Genomic DNA, 22,181 nt, shown 5'->3' with positions numbered 1-22,181 from the left:
CATTGTCATTTGTTTCTAGGTATTTTTGATTTCCTCTTTTATTACTTCAGTAATAAAACTTTTTTTAAGACTTGTGTATTAAGTAGTGTATTGTTTAGTCTCCATTTATTTGTATTTTTTACAGGTCATTTCCTTTAATTGATATCTAGTCTCATAGCATTGTGGTTGGAAAAGATACCTGATACAAATTCAATTTTCTTAAATTTAGCAAGGCTTGATTTGTGACCCAAGATATGATGAATCCTGGAGAATTTTCCATGAGCATTCCATGAGAAGAATGTGTATTTTGTTGTTTTTGGATGGAACATCCTATAAATATCAATTAAGTCCATCTTGTTTAATGTATCGTTTAAAGCTTGTGTTTCCTTATTTATCTTCATTTCAGATAATCTGTCCATTGGTGAAAGTGGGGTGTTAAAGCCCCCTACTATGATTGTGTTACTGTCAATTTCCCATTTTATGGCTGTTAGTATTTGCCTTATGTATTCAGGCGCTCCTATGTTGGGTGCATACATATTTACAGTTGTTATATCTTCTTCTTGGATCGATCCCTTGATCATTATGTAATGTCCTTCTTTGTCTCTTGTAATCATCTTTATTGTGAAGTTTATTTTGTCTGATATGAGAATTGCTATTACAGCTTTCTTTTGATTTCCATTTACATCGAATATCTTTTTCCATCCCCTCACTTTCCATCTGCATGTGTCCCTAGGTCTGAAGTGAGTCTCTTGTAAACAGCATATATACAGGTCTTGTTTTTGTATCCATTCAGTGAGTGTGTGTCTTTTGGTGGGAGCATTTAATCCATTTACATTTAAGGTAATTATCTATATGTATGTTCCTATTCCCATTTTCTTAATTGTTTTGAGTTTGTTATTGTAGGTCTTTTCTTTCTCTTGTGTTTCCTGCCTAGAAAAGTTCCTTTAGCATTTGTTGTAAAGCTGATTTGGTCGTGCTGAACTCTCTCTTTTTGCTTGTCTGTAAAGATTTTAATTTCTCCATCAAATCTGAATGAGATCCTTGCTGGGTAGAGTAATCTTAGTTGTAGTATTTTCTTCTTCATCATTTTAAATATGTCCTGCCCCTCCTTTCTGGCTTGAAGAGTTTCTGGTAAAAGATCAGCTATTAACATTATGTGGATTCCCTTGTGTGTTATTTGTTGTTTTTCCCTTGCTGCTTTTAATATGTTTTCTTTGTATTTAATTTTGATAGTTTGATTAATATGTGTCTTGGCTTGTTTCTCCTTGGATTTATCCTGTATGGGACTCTCTGTGCTTCCTGGACTGGATTAACTATTTTCTTTCCCATTTAGGGAAGTTTTCAACTATAATCTCTTCAAATATTTTCTCAGTCCCTTTCTTTTTCTCGTCTTCTTCTGGTACCCCTATAATTCGAATGTTGGTGCATTTAATGTTTTCCCAGAGGTCTCTGAGACTGTCCTCAGTTCTTTTCATTCTTTTTTCTTTATTCTACTCTGCAGGAGTTATTTCCACTATTTTATCTTCCAGATCACTTATCCATTCTTCTGACTCAGTTATTCTGTTATTGATCCCTTCTAGAGAATTTTTAATTTAATTTACTGTGTTGTTCATCATTGTTTGTTAGCTCTTTAGTTCTTCTAGGTCCTTGTTAAATGTTTCTTGTATTTTCTCTATTCTGTTTCCAAGATTTTGGGTCATCTTTACTATAATTATTCTGAATTTTCAGGTAGACTGCCTATTTCCTCTTCATTTATTAGGTCTGGTGGGTTTTTGCCTTGCTCCTTCATCTGCTGTGTTTTTTTCTGTTTTCTCATTTTGCTTGACTTACTGGGTTTGGTGTCTCCTTTTCGCAGGTTGCAGGTTAGTATTTCCCGTTGTTTTTGGTGTCTGTCCCCAGTGGCTAAGGTTGGTCCAGTGGGTTGTGTAGGCTTCCTGGTGGAGGGGGCTAGTACCTGCGTTTTGGTGGATGAGGCTGGATCTTGTCTTTCTGGTGGGCAGGTCCATGTCTGGTGGTGTGTTTAGGGGTGTCTGTGGCCTTATTATGATTTTAGGCAGCCTCTCTCCTAATGGATGTGGCTGTGTTACTGTCTTGCTAGTTTTTTGGCATAGGGTGTCCAGCACTGTAACTTGCTGGTCATTGAGTGAAGCTGGGGTTGGCATTGAGATGGAGATCTCTGGGAGATTTTTGCCATTTGATATTAAGTGGAGCTGAGAGGTCTCTTGTGGACCAGTGTCCTGAAGTTGGCGCTCCCACCTCAGAGGCACAACACTTACTCCTGGATGGAGCACCAAGAGCCTTTCGTCCACACGGAGTTCAAGATATGTGGTCCAATATTGCTGAAGCCTTGCTCTGTTCAGATATTCAAAGATCCAGGTTCATGATAATGCTTCTATTTTAAGTTTAAGTTAAGTTCTATTCTAAGTTCTCTCTGCCTACCTCTCAAGCCCTTGACAATCTCCATTAAAAATCACCTTTGTGACCTCTCAGGGGCAGGGTGGGGATCTGGCTTTCATCAGAGCCACCTTCCCAGGGAGAGTGGAGGATGAGGAACCTGGAGGCAGGGAGAGCAGTGAGCCTGGTCACCAAGAGATCTGAGCTCTAGTCCTGCAAATCACAGTGTCAGCTGAACTGTTTATCGCATGTAAAACTGCCCCGAACCTCTCCGTTTTATATTCTATCCTCCTTTATCAAAGATAATGTGACCATATGTGCATGGATTTATCTCTGGGCTTTCTATCTTATTCTGTTGATCTATATTTCTGTTTTGGTGCCAGTACCATACTGTCTAGTTTACTGTAGCTTTGTAGGGTAGCCTGAACACAGGGAGCCTGATTCCTCCAGCTCCATTTTTCTTTCACAAGATTGTTTTGACTCTTTGGGTCTTTTGTGCTTCCATACATATTGTGTAATTTTTTGTTCTATTTCTTTGAAAAATATCAGTGGTGGTTTGATTGGGATTGCTTTGAATCTGTAGATTGCTTTGGGTAGTATAGTCATTTTCATAATGTTGATTCTTCCAGTCCAAGAACATGGTATATCGCTCAACCTGTTTGTATCATCTTTAACTTCTTTCATCACTGTCTCATAATTTTCTGCATACAGGTCTTTTGTCTCCTTAGGTAGAGTTATTCCTAAGCATTTTATTCTTTTTGTTGCAGTGGTAAATGGGAGTGTTTCCTTAATTTCTCTTTCAGATTTTTCATCATTAATATATAGGAATGCCAGAGATTTCTGTGCATTAATTTTGTATCTTGCTACTTTACCATATTCATTGATTAGCTCTAGTAGTTTTCTGGTATCATCTTTAGGATTCTCTATGTATAATATCATGTCATCTGCAAGCAGTGACATCTTTACTTCTTCTTTTCCAATTTGGATTCCTTTTATTTCTTTTCCTTCTCTGATTGCTGTGGTAACACTTCCAAAACTATTTTGAATAATATGGTGAGAGTGGGCAACCTTGTCTTGTTCCTGATCTTAGTGGAAATGTTTTCAGTTTTTCACAATTGAGAATGATGTTGGTTGTGGGTTTGTCATACATGGCCTTTATTATGTTGAGGTAGGTTCCCTCTATGCCTACTTTCTGGAGAGTTTTTATCATAAATGGGTGTGGAATTGTGTCAAAAGTTTTTATGCATCTATTGAGATTATCATAAGGTTTTTATCCCTCAATTTGTTAATATGGAGTATAACACTGATTGATTTGTGTATATTGAAAAATACTTGCATTCCTGGGATAAACCCCACTTGATCATGGTGTATAATCCTTTAATGTGCTGTTCCATTCTGTTTGCTTGTATTATGTTGGGGATTTTTGCATCTGTGTTCACCAGTGATATTGGCCAGTAGTTTTCTTTTTTTGTGACATCTTTCTCTGGTTTTGGTATCAGGGTGATGGTGGTCTTGTAGAATGAGTTTGGGAGTGTTCCTCCCTCTGCTATATCTTGGAAGAGCTTGAGAAAAATAGGTGTTAGCTCTTCTCTAAATGTTTGATGGAATTTGCCTGTGAAGCCCTCTGGTCCTGGGCTTTTGTTTGTTGGAAGATTTTTAACCACAGTTTCAATTTCAGTGCTTTTGATTGGTCTGTTTATATTTTCTATTTCTTCCTGGTTCAGTCTCTGAAGGTTGTGCTTTTCTGATAATTTGTCCATATATTCCAGGTTGTCCAATTTATTGGCATATAGTTGCTTGTAGTAATCTCTCATGATCCTTTGTATTTCTGCAGTGTCAGTTGTTACTTTTCGTTTTTCCATTTCTAATTCTGTTGATTTTTGTCTTCTCCCTTTTTTTCCTGATGAGTCTGGCTAATGGTTTATCAATTTTGTTTATCTCCTCAAAAACCATGTTTTAGTTTTATTGATCTTCACTATTGTTTCTTTCATTTCTTTTTCATTTATTTTTGATCTGATCTTTATGATTTCTTTTCTTCTGCTAAATTTCAGGTTTTCTTGTTTTTCTTTCTCTAATTGCTTTAGGTGTAAGGTTACATTGTTTATTTGAGAGTTTCTTCTTTTCTGAGCTAGGATCATATTGCTATAAACTTCCCTCTTATCACTGCTTTTGCTGTATCCTATAGGCTTTGGGTCATCATGTTTTCATTGTCATTTGTTTCTAGGTATTTTTTTAATTTCCTCTTTGATTTCTTCAGTGATCTCTTGGTTATTTAGTAGTGTGTTGTTTAGCCTCCCTGTGTTTGTATTTTTTACAGACTTTTTTTCCTGTAATTGATATCTTGTTTCATAGCACTGTTGTTGGAAAAGATACTTGATACAAATTCAATTTTCTTAAATTTACCAAGGCTTGATTTGTGACCCAAGATATGATCTATCCTGGAGAATGTTCCATGAGCACTTGAGAATAAAGTGTATTCTGTTGTCTTTGGAGGGAATGCTTTATAAGTATCAATTAAGTCCATCTTGTTCAATGTGTCATTTAAAACTTTTGTTTACTTATTTATTTTCATTTTGGATGATCTGTCCACTGGTGAAAGTGGGTTGTTATAGTCCTCTACTATGATTGTGTTACTGTCAATTTCCTCTTTCATGGCTGTTAGTATTTGCCTTATGTATTGAGGTGCTCCCATGTTGGGTGCATAAATATTTACAATTGTTATATCTTCTTCGTGGATTGATCCCTTGATCATTACATAGTATCATTCTTTATCTCGTAATAGTCTTTATTTTAAAGTCTATTTTGTGTGATATGAGAATTGTTACTCCAGCTTTCTTTTGATATGCATGGAATATCTTTTTCCTTCCCCTCACTTTTAGTCTGTATGTGTCCCTAGGTCTGAAGTGGGTCTCTTGTAGACAACATATGTACAGGTCTTATTTTTGTATCCATTCAGCCATTCTGTTTTTTGGTTGGAGCATTTAATCCATTTTCATTTGAGGTAATTATCAATATTTATGTTCATATTACCATTTTATTACTTGTTTTGGGTTTGTTTTTGTAAGTCTTTTCCTTCTCTTCTGTTTCCTGCCTAGAGAAGTTCCTTTAGCATTTGTTGTAAAGTTGGTTTTGTGGTGCTGAATTCTCTTAACTTTTGCTTGTTGTAAAGGTTTTAATTTCTCCGTCAATTCTGAATGAGATCCTTGCTGGGTAGAGTAATCTTGGTTGTAGGTTTCTCTCTTTCATCACTTCAAATATATCTTGCCACTCCCTTCTGGCTTGCAGAATTTCTGCTGAAAGATCAGCCGTTAACCTTATGAGGATTCCCTTGTATGCTATTTTTTGCTTTTCCCTTGCCATTTTAATCTTTGTTTCTTTTTTTCTCTGTGATAAAATAACACTTTTTAAAAAATGTTGACAGTTTTACAAGCTACACTTTAGGAAGAATATTAGCAATAAAATAAAATTTCATTTATTTGATGATTCAAAGACTACATAATAAAGAGATACTAAATTCTGTGTGACTCAAGAGAGCAAAAATAGCAGTAGATAGAAATTTAAAATTCTAGCTTTCAACTTGATCTAGAGAACATTTTAAGAAACAGGGGCGCCCTGAATTTCAATAATTTGCTTTTACAGAGGGAAAGCATTTCAATTTGCTCCCTACTAACCATTCCTTGATATAATACAATCCAAAACATAAAGTGAATACCTAGTTTTCTAATGTGAAACTCCGGGGGGGGGGAGGAGGGGGAAGATATTTAGCAAACTTGATTATAAAAATTTAGGAATATACCTTAAAATAGCCAAATATTCACTTGTAGTATAAAACTAAATTTCATACAGAGACATAGTTCCTACTCATTTTATATGTTTAAAGTCTTTAATCAGAGTTTAGACATCAGTATGTCAAAACTGCTTTCCTTAGCTCATCATTTTCATTCTCATGTAAATTATTTGTGATACAACAATTTTTGAATTTCTATATAATGCTCTAATTGGAAATTTTATCCCAAATGACAGATAACCTTTTATAACGCATTAAAACATTTTTTACCTTTGCCCTCTAAGGATGTTAAACGTGATAGCATTGCGTTTAAGCATAATCTTTAAAAGACTGTTTACATAGCCAATTGTGAGGTCATATCTCCAGAAATAACTACACATGTGCTCGATTTCTTTGTCTCCTTTATTTTTTGACCCTTATTGTTAGGTGTCCTATAAGTATCTCAAACTAGCATGCACTGATGGACGTCTTTATAGAGTAATGTATCTTCCACAGGCAATTTTATTTTAAATAAAGCAATTTACAAAGCCCCATGTAACATGAGAGTTTGAAAGACGTGAATTGAAGGCACTCTCTATTTACAGATTGATAATTGTTGGGGAGAAGGATTGTAAGTCAACTTAAAACCAGGCAGATCCAGCATTTCATAAACTCCCTGCTGAATTTTTTCCTCCAAAACTTGGCACTAACTGACATAACCCTCCTCACATACCCTCATGTCCCAGCCTGGATAAAAGAAGTGAAGTCCAGTCTCCGGCCGTGACCACAGGGCCTGACTCTCCACATCAGGTCATGCTGCCTCCTTGCACACCTGCCTCCAGGCCTTTGCTGTGAGTCCTAAGGTGGACCATCTAATCTAATGTATTTTCCAAACTTGAATGCTCTGGAGAGGGAAAGGAGGTGCTATATGTTATTGGGTGAAGACAGTGGTGAGCCTGGGCTTTCTAAGGCAAACGGGTATGTGAGATCACATTCATGACACTCCTTCCCCTTGGGTCTGTGAGCCCTTCTCATTTTCAAATCCCAGCCATCCTTTAAAACCCAGCTCAACCAATGGCTGCTCTATAATGCTTTCTAGGCTATGAAAGTAGTTGAGATATAAAGCAAAACTAGTCACTTCTAGTCTGAAATACTCTTTTTCTAATGTTTTTAAATGTTATATTAGCAATTTTATCACTTGAAAACTGAACAGTCTTTACTGTTCTAATCTTTTCAATGAATTGCAGCTTTTGCAATATATCTGGCTACTTTCACAAAATTCAGGGACAAAGCCTCTCCTTCCCTAAAGAGACAACACACACATATCCACTGCAAAATCATCTCTCCTTGTTTAGACACTTTCCCCATAGTCTCTGAGGCCTTGTATTTGTTGCCTACATCTTCTACCTCAGACCGCATTTGCCTTTACTTTCCACTTCATTCTCTACAATCAGGCTACCCTGGCTCTCTCTCTGCTCCTCAGATGTGCCAACATTTCCTGCCTGCAGCACTTGCTCTGGCTCTTCACTTTGCTCCTACCCCCCACTCCCCCTCCAGCTCTATGCCATCAGTACCAAGCTTGGAGAAGCCCCATGACCACCCTACCCAGATAATACTCTACCCTTCCTGACTCCTCCCACCCTTCTCTTTTGTTTCTTTTATTGCATTTATGATGTGAAATATACATATACATTTTTCATCCTTTCATTATCTGTCTGCTTCCACTAGAATGTGAGCTCAGAGGGCAGATTGGCTTTGGTTACTTCTGTGTCCCCACGTTGGACTAGAGCTCCCACAGTGGAGGGCCTCTAAACATTGCTGAATGAATCCACATGTCCAGGAATAAACTCCTATAACTTTTCTTCAAGCTCTGTCACTTACCAGAATTTATTATGTGTAGATGCCTTCTCTCTCCATGGAAACAATGAACTATCTGAGATTGGGATCTGTCCCCAAACTCTTAGCACAGAGCCTTCACATGAAGATGTATTTTAAATATTTATTACTTAAATAAATGAATATGTATGTTAGTGACTATTTAGAGCAGAACCACCAATGCAATCTTTCCTGATATTTACTTTTCAGAAAAATCCAGTTTGTTTCAAAAGGGGAATAATAAAGGATTCTTAAATGAGTGATTTGATTTCCTCTTACAAGAGTCAGCCTCTGTTGTGCTTTGAGAGGTGAATTCTATCTCAGTGTCCACTCTCAACCCAAACAGGGTCTTGAAGATTGGGGTGACTGAACCCTTGCATTATCCCTCTTGGCAGAAATCTTCCTTTGAGAATTGAGATCTTATTAGAATTTTGGTGACTTTTGAGATCAGGGAACTTGTAACTGACCTGGTACCTTTCCTTGAGTTCCTGAAGAGAGTTTCTTGCAGCACGCAAAGCCTCTGCATTCCTGCTGGCTAGTTCCTCTAACAGCTGGCAGTGAGGTAAACATCAAAAGAATCCAGGTCAGAATCCAGCCTTATTATTGTGATATGGGATAAGATGATCATCAGCTATGGGCTTGACAGTGATGATGGAGCCAAGTGTTTGAGTCAATCCATTTTCTAAAATGTTGTCTGCCTTATTGAATTAGTCCTTCTTTTCCTTATAACTTGAGACGCTGGTAATATTAACCTATAATGAGCCTTAAATAGATCACAGGTTGGGAAATCCCTGGTGTAGTCCCAGCATCTTGTGGATAGTCAATATATGTTCTTCCCCCTGCTCCCACCACAGAGCCTCAACTAGCAATGTTAGCACCAGAGGCAAGAGAGCTAAATATATACTCTCACTTCAGTATATATATATATATATATATATATATAGTGTGTGTGTGTGTGTGTGTGTGTGTGTGTGTGTGTGGTTGAAAGAGTGGAGTGCCATTGTAGCTCCCCTGCCATTGACCTGTGTTCTCTAGCTGTTTTCATCCTTGCTGACTCCACAACCATGGACATGCTTGCTCCTGGGCTAGCAGGGGCGGGGAGGGGTCTGCACTGAGAAGAGGTTGAAATAAAACTTTGCAGATTCTATTCATATTTTTTTTTTTTTTTTTTTTTTTTTTTTGCTGTACGCGGGCCTCTCACTGCTGTGGCCTCTCCCGTTGTGGAGCACAGGCTCCGGACACACAGGTTCCGCGGCCATGGCTCGCGGGCCCAGCCGCTCCACGGCATGTGGGATCTTCCGGGATAGGGGCACGAACCCGTGTCCCCTGCATCGGCAGGCGGACTCTCAACCACTGCGCCACCAGGGAAGCCCTATTCATATTTTTATATCCATCCTCTATCAGTGTTATAGGACAAACATTAGTTCTTCAAACTATTATAATTCCACTTTTCTGTTTATGCAGCGTTCAAAGATGCTTGTTGCCCTGAGGTAAAGAAAGAGTGAATCTAAATCCACTTAAATATAGGTAGATAGTTCTGAAATGTTTTGAGATGTTACCATGAAAACAACAATTATCAGGGTTTGTGAGGGGAAATTTCACTTCCATGAAAAGGCATTTTCTGGGTGATATGAGGCAGAATGCACACCGATCAACATAAAGTGTCATAAGCAGTCCAAGTCCAGGTCCTTAGCTCCTTACTCTTCTTTATAATTTTTCCAAAAACATCAGTTTCACAGACTTTAAGAAAAAATTGCAAAAGGGTTTTCCACATCCAAGGGAAATTTGGTAGTAGCTCCAGTGCCATATGCTCAAGTTCAGATTCCTGGTAAACAGCAGCACTTGGAAGTTAGTTGCAGAGGGCACATGTACACCCTCCCTCCACTGTGCTCTGACTCTTACATCGTCTGGGAGGCTCTGGTAGTGGGTTTGTATTTTCCAGCACTGACAGAACATTCTGTAAGTCTATAAAAATGAAGCAGAGATGAACTCATCAGAAAAAACGTTTATACAGTTAGCATTCACTTACTACAAGTGTAGTCCTTCCATGTAATTGAATTCTTTGAAGAATATAAAAATATCTCTACTCTCCCCATCACTTTGTCAAGAGTATAAAAGCAACGTTCCTCTTAGACATTATGAAGTATATTTTTGCTAAAACAATGTGAAGGACAGAAAGGGAAAATGATGATATGATAAGACATTACAACATCTAAAAGATCAAATTCCTATGCCCCCTACCCCCTTGGAAAGTATTTATTATCAGGTAACAGAAAATAAAACTTAATCATTTATTTGACTGAAACAAGTAATATAAAAGTATATAGAGATTATACATTTTATTAAGATTTAGATATGATCTAAGAAGCACACTTACATATACTCTGCTCTAATCCACCCCCCCACCTCCAATCACACACACACACACACACACACAACACGATGCCTACAGAAAAACACTTTGTGTTAGAGGAGTCATGGAACCAAATGTTCTGATGGAGGATACTATCAATATTAGTAATATAATACCAAATATTTATGATATAATCATATTTAGAAGATGTCACAATTAAGGTTCTGTTGAGAAATCCTTTCTGTGTTGCCGTCTGTGTGGAGTCTGGATGAATATGTTTGTTCCGAACCTTGCAAGAAGAACAAAGGTCTACAGGGGTTTGAAAGCAGGTGATAATTTCAAAGAAAGGTGAGGATTTTCTAGTGAGTGGAAAACAGTGTCTGCAGAGGGCATGCAGAAGATGAAGCTGGTGAGCTCAGCCAGCACCAGACTAAAAAGCCCTGCAATGCCATGTTGAAACTGTTGAATTTTAGGTAAATAAGTTATCAGTAGAGGCTTGTAAGCAGGAACTAGTATGATCTGGAAAACCTTTTACAGAAAGCTAAAAGTGGCAAAAATATATATTCTTCTGTTCATGGCATTCATTGACCTTGAGTCCATGTTGTAAATTTGGATGCCCTTTCATGCCGATACCAGGTGTGTCCTACTCCCTGGTTAGCCACTTTATAGTTCCTAGTGGTGTTTGCTTCTCAGTCTAGCTGCTTGATGAACAGCATAATGCATTTGTCCAAAGTAAAGCCTTCTGTATCCTATCTTCAAGGGCCAAGTTGGCCTGTATGCTGCTTTGCCTTCCAGGGAGTTATGGGGGAAGGCAACATCTCTAGAGTCTGCTGAACATCTTCAGCAGCTTTCATGGCATTTCTGTTGTTGTTGTTATTATTTTTTTCTCCTCTGGCTTCAGCACCCTTGTCAGAGCTGTTTGGTATCCTATTACTGTCTCCTCTACAAACATGAATGGTTGTGTATGATGACCTCCCCCAAATTGACAATACACCTCTGGTTTCTTTCAGAACCAGGCATTTGGCTTGTTGCTCCCTGCCAACAGGGATTCACTAATACTTGCTTTTTCATCATTGGCTGGCAGTGAGGACTTGTTCTTTCAGCATCATAAGGCTCAGAAGCAACTCTGGCCATATCTACCGGGTGAAAGGTGACTGTACTGAGATCCCCTTACCAGCTCAGTAGTTGTCTTCACTTCTTAATTTGTTCATAGTTTCCTTTTCTGCACACTTTTCTTCCAGGACCCTATTCCAATTCGAAAGTTGCCTGTCCATGTTTTATTTAAGCCTTTGCATCCTTGAGTATGCCTCTTCTTAAAATGGGAAACAGGATACATGTACCCTAAGAATCCACATGCCAAGTAGTGATTTGTACAATACTTTCCATCTTTACCCATGTCTTGCTAAGAATCCTTTGTTTTGCTTTTTGCTTTAGTCAGCATACACTCAGGACAGTTTAAGTTCTCATGAATTCTAGACCACTGAGCCTTCTTGGAAATAGGCCTTGTCTTTTTCATTGGTGAAAAATTTTCAACAGACCAATTCCAAGTAGTCTAAACGTTGTATTTCTTGGAAAAGCATAATAAATCCCATAATTTATAGTGGAATATTTAAAATAATAAATTGTCACCTTATGACATCATCAGCATCCATGGCCCTGGGAGCTGTAAAGTCAGGCAGTTCTTGGTGATCCAGAAGGGCTCCAGAAGGCCCTGGGTCATTTCTGGGGTAGTAAACAAAAAGATGCATTTGACACAGGGCCTGGTAAATATTTGCTGGCAAACATATTATACTTGTTTCTACTGATAAATTTGAAATATTATAGATGAGAAGTTCATTGCCAGTTGTGTTTTTTCCTTTTGTAGATCAAGTTCTAGAGGCTTGTAAGAGTTATTCGTTGTTGTATATTTGTTCACTTGCTTGCTTTTGTTTTGTTAAAATTCAGGGATTTTCCTTAGATATACCTCAGTATGGCTCTTTTTCTCTTCAGTTCAGGGTAGAATTAGGTGAGCTCTTATATTATGCAGGCTACAAATTTTTTTCTTCTATTATTTGTTTATTTTTGTACCTTATGTTCTGTTTTCTCCTTGTGTAATTCTTTTTTTTTCCCGCACCAAAACAGTACTTTATTTTGTAAATTTTGACCCATTATTACTCCCATGTTATGTTTTTTTCAGCTGTCAAGTGTACAAGGTGAATAAAAAATTTAGTTAAATGGGGGTTGCACCTGGAAAATAAATTGCTTAAACTCCACATACACGTTTCAAAACTGCTGGGTCCCAAGTCCATCAATGAACTCCCGGGCTGCCAGTATCATGTGCAGCATACTAAAGCTACACTATCTGAATAGCTTATTAATTCTGCATAAATCAGGTCAAACAATGTGTCAACCTGTAACAGACTGCACACTTTTAACTGAACATGGCAAAATATTCACTCTCTAGAACTTTACATCATCATTTGATGTTAAACAATGAAGCAAATACCAACAGTATATACAAAAAACAGCTTTGCATTTATAAAAGATTGTTTCCCATACTGATTAATCCAGGAAGCTAACTCATTGGTTTATGCAACTTTATTGAAGAAAAATAAATCAATTACTAGCAGAGCTATTAGTTGATCACTCATCCATTGACAACTTGCATCATTTATTCAGTGCTATATTAAACAGTGTATTGGAAGATAGATCAACTAATAGCTCCAAGCCTCCTAACAATTTAAATGAAAATTACAAAATGTTTGAGACCCTATTTTGGAATACAAAGGGTGTTTGACTTCCAATTTCCATTCTCTGTAGAACAAGAACAGGTAATTCCTTTATTGACATGCATAAAATACATCACATTTTCTGTTCTGCTGATGCTATAAATTCAATACCAATTCTCCAGCGACATCAGTTATGAGCATAAAGTATATCATGTAACCTCAAATCTCTAACAGTGGAAGGCTTACACAAGATGGATGCTGCTAGAATAAAGCTGCTTCCTTTGATGTGGCAACTGAACATCCATCTCCCTCCCCCTCTGATGATTCTTCAGCATGTTAGAGCAGTGAGGAATGGTTTTAGTCTCATAACCAAGTTAGAGTGAAGACATTGGCCACATAATACACATGCTCCATTTTTTAAAAAATTCTGAATCTTGGGCAACTGTTCTCTTGTAACTACTTTACAGTTTCTAAAAGCAGTTATTGTCCAAAGCTGGAAGAACTTAAGTCTTCTCAGATGAGCATGTGAATGAATGGAGGGAGGTAAACAAAAAATAAAATTAAAAAAGATGAGGCCTGATAGGGGAGCAGCCGGATAAGAAAATCAAAAAAGGAACAGTAATTTAAAATTTATTCCAGCTATAATGCAGGTTATTCTGACTTTAAGGTAGCATCACATGGCATACTTCTGAGTCCATTCCCGAGATATTCTGTTGTACTTATCTCTGTCTGTTTTATAGATCCGTGCAATCTCTGGCACTAGGGGGTCATCTGGGTTTGGATCACATAGCAGTGAACAAATGGATAAAATAACTTTAGAAATAGTTAAAGCAGGAGACCACTGTGATCTTAGAATATCGAGACAAATGCTGCCATTACTGTTAATATTTGGATGATAAATTCTTTTTGTAAATGCAACCTTAGGTGGTTTGAAGGGGTAGTCTGTAGAAAAATGAATTGCCAAAAAGAATACACCTCCTTGATATGGGCTGTCATTAGGTCCCATAATTGTGGCTTGCCAATGAAACATATCATCCCCAACTGGACCTGCAGAACATTGTGCTGGAGGGTCACGGGCCAAATCACTAATTTCCTTATTAATCCGTTTCAGCGCCATAGTCTGTGCTTTTCGTCTGGCTCCTCAGTATCTCGGTGTGTGTTCAAAGTTCCAGCCAAACTCTTGATTATCCCGGCGGCTGGGAAGGATTATCTCTTGGTCTCACACCGGCTCTGCCAGACACAGGCGCTTGGTATTGAGGAGGCGAATCTCGCGAGAATCTCTTGGCTGTCTAACAGGAGCTGTCCTTGTGCAATTCTTATTATTTACATATCAGCTTTCCTGGATATATCCTCCATGTTGCTGATATTTCCTTCATGATCTTTATCTATTCTTGTACTTTTCTTTGCATTTAATCTTTCTGTACAAAATTTCTGATTTCAGTCATTCTCTTCTTAATTTATTCAACTGAATTGTTGGAAGAGGATGCTTTGGATAGATTTAGTTATGTGAAGTTTATGTGGAAGGAAATCTCTGGAAACCTTGGTAGAGGAGTGAGGAAGTAAAATAAGAAAATGAAGGAAACCCATATAACATTCATTCTCAAACAAGTTAAAGGCATATCTCTGCTTATGTACAGAGCAGTTGCTTTAGTGCAACCGATAAGCTTCATTTGAAGCAGCTGAAGCCCAGCAGTTGATCTTAAGCAACTGAACCTAAGCAACTCTAAGAAAGGAGAACATGCCTGCCACCCCATCTAAGGATGGAGTAGGCTGGGGTGTTTATAAGCCAACTCTCCCCAGTCACTAGTTGAGAACTGCTACTTAGAGGGTTGACTCCCTGGCATTTCCTCCCTGCTCTGTGCTTAAGCAGCGTTATCCCTCAAGGCCACACCAAGCCTCTGGCAAGAAGATAAGTAAATCCTGGTTGCATGAAGATAATAACGCAAGTGGATATGGGCAGAGTATCAACAGCATCTGTTACAAGGAGTATTGGGGGAATATAATTAATAACAAAAATTCTTCTCCCAGCTGAGAATCGTTCTACAAAAAGGATTCTTTTTCTAGAGAAGAAGATACTTTTGTTATTGAATAAGCATTATTCAAAATTCAATATCAAATCTGAATGTGATGGGCATTACGGGCCATTCACTAAGAGATGAAAAGACAGGAAGAAATGTCACCCTTTAATAGCCAAGCAGATACAAACTATTACATACTTGTTCTCAAAGTAAACAATAAGTAATCCTCAAGTAAGAGGTCTCGCTCAACAACGCTGTCACACAGAGTGAATCCTAACTTCACCTGGTTGTCTTCATCCAAGGAAAAATAAACTTCATATATCTTTATGACAGGAGGTAATTTTGCAACTTGGAGCAAGGCCCCCACCAATGTTAGGCTCCTACTCCCCCCCACAGAAACTGGGAGGTGGAGGTGTTATCTATCTTTTATTATATATAAATTTATTTTATTTATTTATTATTTTTGGGTGGGCTGCTTTGGGTCTTTGTTGCTGCATGTGGGCCTTGTCTAGTTGCAGCGAGAAGGGGTTACTCTTTGCTGTGGTGCACAGGCTTCTCATTGCAGTGGTTTACCTTGTTGTGGATCATGGGCTTTAGGCACACGGGCTTCAGTAGTTGTGGCATGTGGGCTCAATAGTTGTGGCTCATAGGCTCTAGAGTGCAGGCTCAGTAGTTGTGGCGCACCGGCTTAGTTGCTCTGTGGCATGTGGGATCTTCCTGGACCAGGGCTCGTACCTGTGTCCCCTGCATTGGCAGACAGGTTTTTAACAACTGCGCCACCAGGGAAGTCCCAGGTGTTATCTGTCTTGATGCTTGCATTTCAAAGGTGCATCCACATCCTTGAGAAAGACATTCCTAGATCTTAAAGCATAAAAAAGGCCTATCTTATGTCTTCCAAAGAATTTATGTACTTTTCAAAGAGAGGAGAAAGAACTTACAAGTTTTCAAAAGTAAATGCTCTGAAAATATAATAAATAAATAAATAAATAAACAAACAAAGCAAATGCTCTGAGAAAAAGGAGTGAGGGAAATATCTTCCCTTATTTTCAACAGGAAGAATTGTCTCACTTTTAATTTGTATTTGTTTTTACCTTGGAAATCACGTCTTTTTAAACCATGAAATATTTGTGCCTGCATTTTATTTCTTCAACTGTTGACCAAAATGTGTTTATTCAAGTGTTCCTCTTTCTCTTCCTGCAATTCAGTTGACTTGTATTCAGTGACATGTTCAGATGTTCTGCCTGACTTTCCTGTCTATGGCTGCGTGTATTGCACGTTATTTTTATTTATCAACTTAGATATGGTTGTCAAATTCAGACAGTGATGAAGTCCTTTAAATAGTGAGTGGAAGACAGAGTGATTACCACCCCTGTGGACTGCTGATCCCTGGTTTCTAGGATTTCTTCCAGCCTCAAAGCAAAGCAGGCGGAAACTACTTCTTGGTTACTTCTCAGTTGTTGAGTTCAGGGAGAACAATTACACTCACACGTCCTTCCTCCACGAAGTCCAGATCTCTGATCCACTCCCCTCTTTCTGTGTCTCACAACTGGGCTCCAACGCTGCTTTACAAGTGCTTTCAAGTCCCTGTAACAGTGGATTTGGAAAGGCAGATGTTAGAGAAGCATATTTAGGTAACTGCATTCTATTCCCATAAAATAAATGTTTGTATCTTAGTTATTAAGCAAATGGCTTTTAAATTAGATGTACCTTATTTGTCAATTCAGGAGTTTGACCTGTGATCAAGCCTTCCTATAGGTTTCATTACATCAAGATTGATGACCTTTATTCCCTTGAATAGTGAAATAGCCCTTTTATTGTATTGAGACACTCTTCATTGTTTTGGACAGAACGTCTTCAGAGTTTGAAAAGTCAGACCATCCTTGATGTTCCCTAGAGAAAATGATTTGATTGTCCTGAACTGAGAGTCATACACTCTAGGAAACCCTCAACTTCCAAATTCAAGCATAAAGAATCTTCTCTTTGGCACTATCTACCTCTCTGATTTCAAAATACTGAACTACTTTTAAAATACTATTCTTAGTCCCATTGATGCTTCTGGTCCCTCACTCTTCATGAATCTAGAAAGTGTTACATTGGGTATGGAGCTCTGATAAGATTACCCTCCAGAGCAGACTCTTTAGGGCATGAATTCTGTAACCTGGGAGAGTTCTTGCCCATTCAGCCCAGGAGAGCAGGGAGTTGTAGGTGAAGGCGACAGGAACCTGAGATGCTCTTCGGGATCAGCTGTTGCTTCTCTACCACATACTTATGTAGATGTATTTGTACAAAATCCCTTTGTGAGGATAAATTTTGGACCAAAGAATGTACATAAAAAGAATTCCCACATATGTGTATTTAAAAATGCTTTTAGGGCTTCCCTGGTGGCGCAGTGGTTGAGAGTCCGCCTGCCGATGCAGGGGACACGAGTTCGTGCCCCGGTCCGGGAAGATCCCACATGCCGCGGAGCGGCTGGGCCCGTGAGCCATGGCCACTGAGCCTGTGCGTCCAGAGCCTGTGCTCCGCAAGGGGAGAGGCCACAACAGTGAGAGGCCCGCGTAACAAAAAAAAAAAAAAAAAAAATTGCTTTTAAATTCGTGATTCAGACAAATCCCATTCAGTCCAAGGTACAAATAATAAATGTGTTTCTATGTGAATTTCTTGATCAAGAAAGCTGTGCAGACAATAGACTTTTTTTTTTTTGAAGAGGATTTATGTTAAAAGAAAGTTCCCTGGGACATTAAGAGGAAAAAACCTGCAAATGGCACTATAGTAAAGTATAACTCTGAGGATAAAATATGACAAGAAAAATTGCTAAAGTAAAAACCAAAGTGTAAAACTTGCATGTACTCTATTATGTGTTTTCAACATTTCTTTTTATTATTTAGCTTATTCATGGCACTGGAAGAGCTCCTGGGAGAATAATTGAGATCTCTGAATACATTGAATTTTTTAGTTCATATTTAATTTTTACATTGCTTTGAACCTTATATATTTAGCATAATAATATTTGGCAATAGTCATATTTGACTAGTGTTATTATTGTTATTAGCATCATCATTTTACAGTTGAGGAATCAGAAGCTCAAAATAGTGAGGTCACTTGCCCAAATTTATACAGTATTGAGGGGAAGAGCTGGGATTTTAACCCTGGTCATCACAATCAGAATCTGGCCTGTCAAAGCTAATATGAAATGTGCCCTTTAATGGTTATATGGTCTATCTGACAATAAATTTATGATTCATTTGAAAGTTAAAATTCAAGAAAGTACACATGGTGATTTTAATTTTTTCTTCTTCTGATACACGTGAGCTCTTTGGCTTAGAGTAATTTTTCAAATATACGATCTCTTGGAGTAAAGTTGTACATTTAAACTAACTTAATAATAAGTAAACCACCATCGAACTGATGCACTGTTGGTTATATCAAAGCAATATGTAATTTGAAACTTTTGTAATTATATTCTGTCAAGTGAATTTAATGTTCACAATAAATATCAATTAATGTGAGAGTGTGGCTTTGGAGTCAACACAGCAAATTTAATCCCTTACTTAACTGCAGCCAAGTTCCTTCGCTCCTTTGAGAGAAGAGCTTTAGCTTTTTGAGTGTTTATAGTGCGCCAGGCACTGTACAGGAAATTTATACACACTACTTCATTTCACCTTTACATGAGAGATCTAGAATTCCCTTTTTTTGTAAACTGAGAAACTGAATCTCAAAAAATGAGTAACTTTCTTCAAATACTGTAGATAATGAATATCAGGGCTGTTAACTCAAATCTAGATCTCTCTGACTCCAAAACCCTTTTTCACTTTTCACTGCTCTCTGCTGCTTCCAACGCCCACCTAAGGAACCTATGAAGAGTAAACGACATAATATGTGTAAAATACACAGTAGTAGCCTCATTGTAGATGCTCAAAGATTAAAATGAATAGTTGCCATTTTGAATTTTCTTAATAATATACTTTAGAAGACACTCTTTTTGGAAAGTAACACTTTCTGATAACAAAGTTATGACTGGCAGGATGAGGACACCTGTGAAGGGAAGTCACGTGACATTTTAAAGCCATGAGAAACCTCACGTGGCATCACATCTAATGTCCTCTCTTGTTTTTGGTTTGGCGAGCTTGTGGAACATTCTTTTATCTGTAATTTCTGTACATAAACAGGTCTAAGTTGATCTGATGTGGTTGAATGAGGTGGGAGAGGTCCAAGGTGGTCCATGAGACCCTGAAGAAACTGGGACCACAAGAGCAAACTGCTGAGTTTGCAGTTAGGAGTGGAGCCATGATTAGAAGAGCCATTACACTCAGCACCTTCTACAACATGGTCCAAGGTGTTTTCCTGGGCCCAGGGCTACAGAAGAGTATGTACAGGAAAGCACTGGGTGGTATTTGTTCATAGGATACTTGAAATATTTTTCCCTATACATAGAGAATAATACAAAAATATATCCCAGTCTCTAAGATGGTGGTAGTTGTTGCCTGGACTCCACTTTAAAGGTTGCTAAGGTTGAGTCCTGGGTGCAAAGAGTTGAAATAGCCTAATAATAACTAATGCAACTGTTAATCAGATTATCCAATAAGGTGACAAGCCACAGTATAGGATGGGTCACTGTCACAAAGGTAGCTTATTCTACCTTGTTCATGAGCAGCAATGAGTTACAAGCTTTTCTTGTTTTACTTATACAGACTGTGTTTGTTCTTATAATCACAGAACAAATACTGGATGTGGTGCAAACTGCAATTGTGTAATTATTTGATTACAAAATAAATTATCACTGAATACTCATATATATGATCTATACATTGTTATTCATTTAATGAGACATATTGAATGTAATAATAATTTGGAGACATTTTTCCTAAGCTAAAAAGAAAATCATATTAGTTCATTCCAATCCAAGGTCTCAGGACAGTAAATGGCTAGCCATTAAAAGAAAACCTTAGCATGACAGTAGAGTAAAGGTATGGGGCTATGATAGAAGAAAAATGCAGTATGTCTTTCACCCTTGGATAATTCATTCATCAAGAGTTTATTCAGTATCTTCCACATGTCCTATTTGATATATGTGTATATAAAAAATAATTTTGGGGGATGAGAAAATGATAAAACAGACATGCATAAGGATAAATTATGAAATAGAATGATGATGCTATAATGGATCAAGGGACAAAATATTGTGAAAAAAACATAATGAAGGAATTAATGTAATTACATAAGCAATTTATGATACAGTAAAATCTCCCTTAACCTACATGTTTTTGGTCTGGAAGTTTTTTGATAATGAAAATAAAGGTTAAAGGGAAATTATAAAAAATATTATAAAGTTCAATAACAGTAACAAATACAACAGTTATGAACAACCTTGGGAACAAATACCACTGGATAACAGTCAGGTTACCTTGGACATTATCTTAAATATTTATCTGGGAGTAAATATTTTATAAATCTAGTGAGTCAGTTAAGTGGGTGAGAGTAAAGACTACTTCTCTTATAATTAACTATTTAAGAAAAAAACAACATGTATATAGCATCACTTACTATGTATAAATTAAGATGAACACATACATAGGTGCTTACAAAATGATGAGTAGGGAACTCAGGTCAACATGGGGGATGTGTTTGTCCCCTGACAAACACATGAAAGATATATCTACATGTGAAACAATTCTCACTGAAAACTGGCATAAATACTGCTATACAAAAAAGGCTGTAAGAAAGATAGATACATAATTGGCTAGGAAGGGAAAAGAAGTAATCAGGTCAGGGCTGGTGCCGCTGGGAGGGGACTCAGAGGAAAATGGAGATAACATGGGTAGACACCTGCCCTGGGGAGTGAGTGGTAAGAACCACAGACTGGGCATCCCAGCCCAAGAGTCTGACACAGGGAATATAAGTACCTTGGTTGATTGGAGGGCTGGTGGAACTAAGGATGGCTGAGGGAAGCCTGGACTCTGTTAGTGAGGAGGACATGAATGGTTGCTTGCTCCCAAAGCAGGGCAGAGAGGGCAAATCAAAACCTTGAATCATTTCCCATGACTGCCCTGGTGTGCACACTAGAATGAGCCAAGTGAATGCTCCAGCACTGTTTGCTTCACATTACAACTCCACACTGGAACAAGGGCTGCCATGACTGAGGTTAAGCTTGGCTGTGAGATGCTGTAGCAGATCAAACCCTAAGCAGCATCTGAGCAGGGAGGGGCCAACCATTACTGAAGATTGCACAGGTGGTGCATCAGAGGCAGATAAGAGCTCTGGTGGCCAGACCACCACACCTTGTACCCCCACCTTTGCTGAATACCCACACCAGTGCCTCTTGCTTCAGCACCATTCCCCTCTGGGGTGAGGGTACTGATTCTGGGAAGGGGAAGAGCAAACACTTAAAGGGAACTGAGCTGGCCTGGACTTGAACCTCAGGGTTTCTGCTCCAGCAGCTTGGGACATGACCATGCACACAATAGGGCAAAGATAGCCACTAAGCAGAGGGGAAGTCTCAGTTCACACCTGGCTCTGACCCTAGCCCCTCCATCTCCAGGCCCACCTCCTACCAAGGTCATAGCTGCCAGCACTACCCAAGGAAAGACGTGACAAGACACAAAAGCACTCATATCAAATCCAGCTCTCCTAACAAAGTCACTGGGCACAAACAAGACTGTATAGGGACACTCTCACTTAAGGACACCCCTTCAAGACCACAATAGGTAACTGTTTCACCTGAATTCATAGAGATAGAGAAAGATAAACAAAATGAGAAGACAGAGGAATTTGTCTCAATTGAAAGGGCAAGAGAAAAACCCTGAAAAATAACTAAAGAAACAGAAATAAAAGATTTATCAGATAAAGAATTCAAAGTATTAGTAATAAGAATAATAACTGAATTAAAGAAAAAAATAGATAAACACAGCAAGAATTTTAACAGGGAACTAGAACATATAAAAAAGAACAAGTCAGAACTGAAGAATATAACAACTGAAATGAAAAACACAGTAGAAGGCATGAATAGTAGACTAGGTGACACAGAAGAATGCATTAGTGATCTGGAATATAAAATAATGGAAATCACCCAATCAGAACAGTAAAAGACAAAT

At 38.1% G+C, this 22,181-nt stretch overlaps 2 protein-coding genes across 2 annotated transcripts in view; one reads left to right on the top strand and one right to left on the bottom strand.

The window, feature by feature from the left end:
- Positions 1–22,181, top strand: part of KHDRBS2 (KH RNA binding domain containing, signal transduction associated 2) — a gene marked incomplete at its 3' end in the record, with an annotated part of 651,690 nt that overhangs the window by 283,374 nt on the left and 346,135 nt on the right. The window lies entirely within an intron of this gene.
- LOC309813664 (ubiquitin-conjugating enzyme E2 D3-like) lies at positions 13,345–14,331 on the bottom strand. Its single transcript, XM_082638724.1, has one exon. The coding sequence runs from the start codon at positions 14,190–14,192 to the stop codon at positions 13,749–13,751; it is 444 nt and encodes a 147-aa protein (XP_082494850.1). The 5' UTR covers positions 14,193–14,331; the 3' UTR covers positions 13,345–13,748.

The sequence above is a fragment of the Mesoplodon mirus genome (assembly GCF_964341445.2).
Source record: "Mesoplodon mirus genome assembly, chromosome: 12".
NCBI classification, from domain to species: Eukaryota; Metazoa; Chordata; class Mammalia; order Artiodactyla; family Ziphiidae; genus Mesoplodon; species Mesoplodon mirus.
Note: the sequence above shows the minus strand (reverse complement) of the source record. Positions and strands in the feature narration are given on the sequence as shown.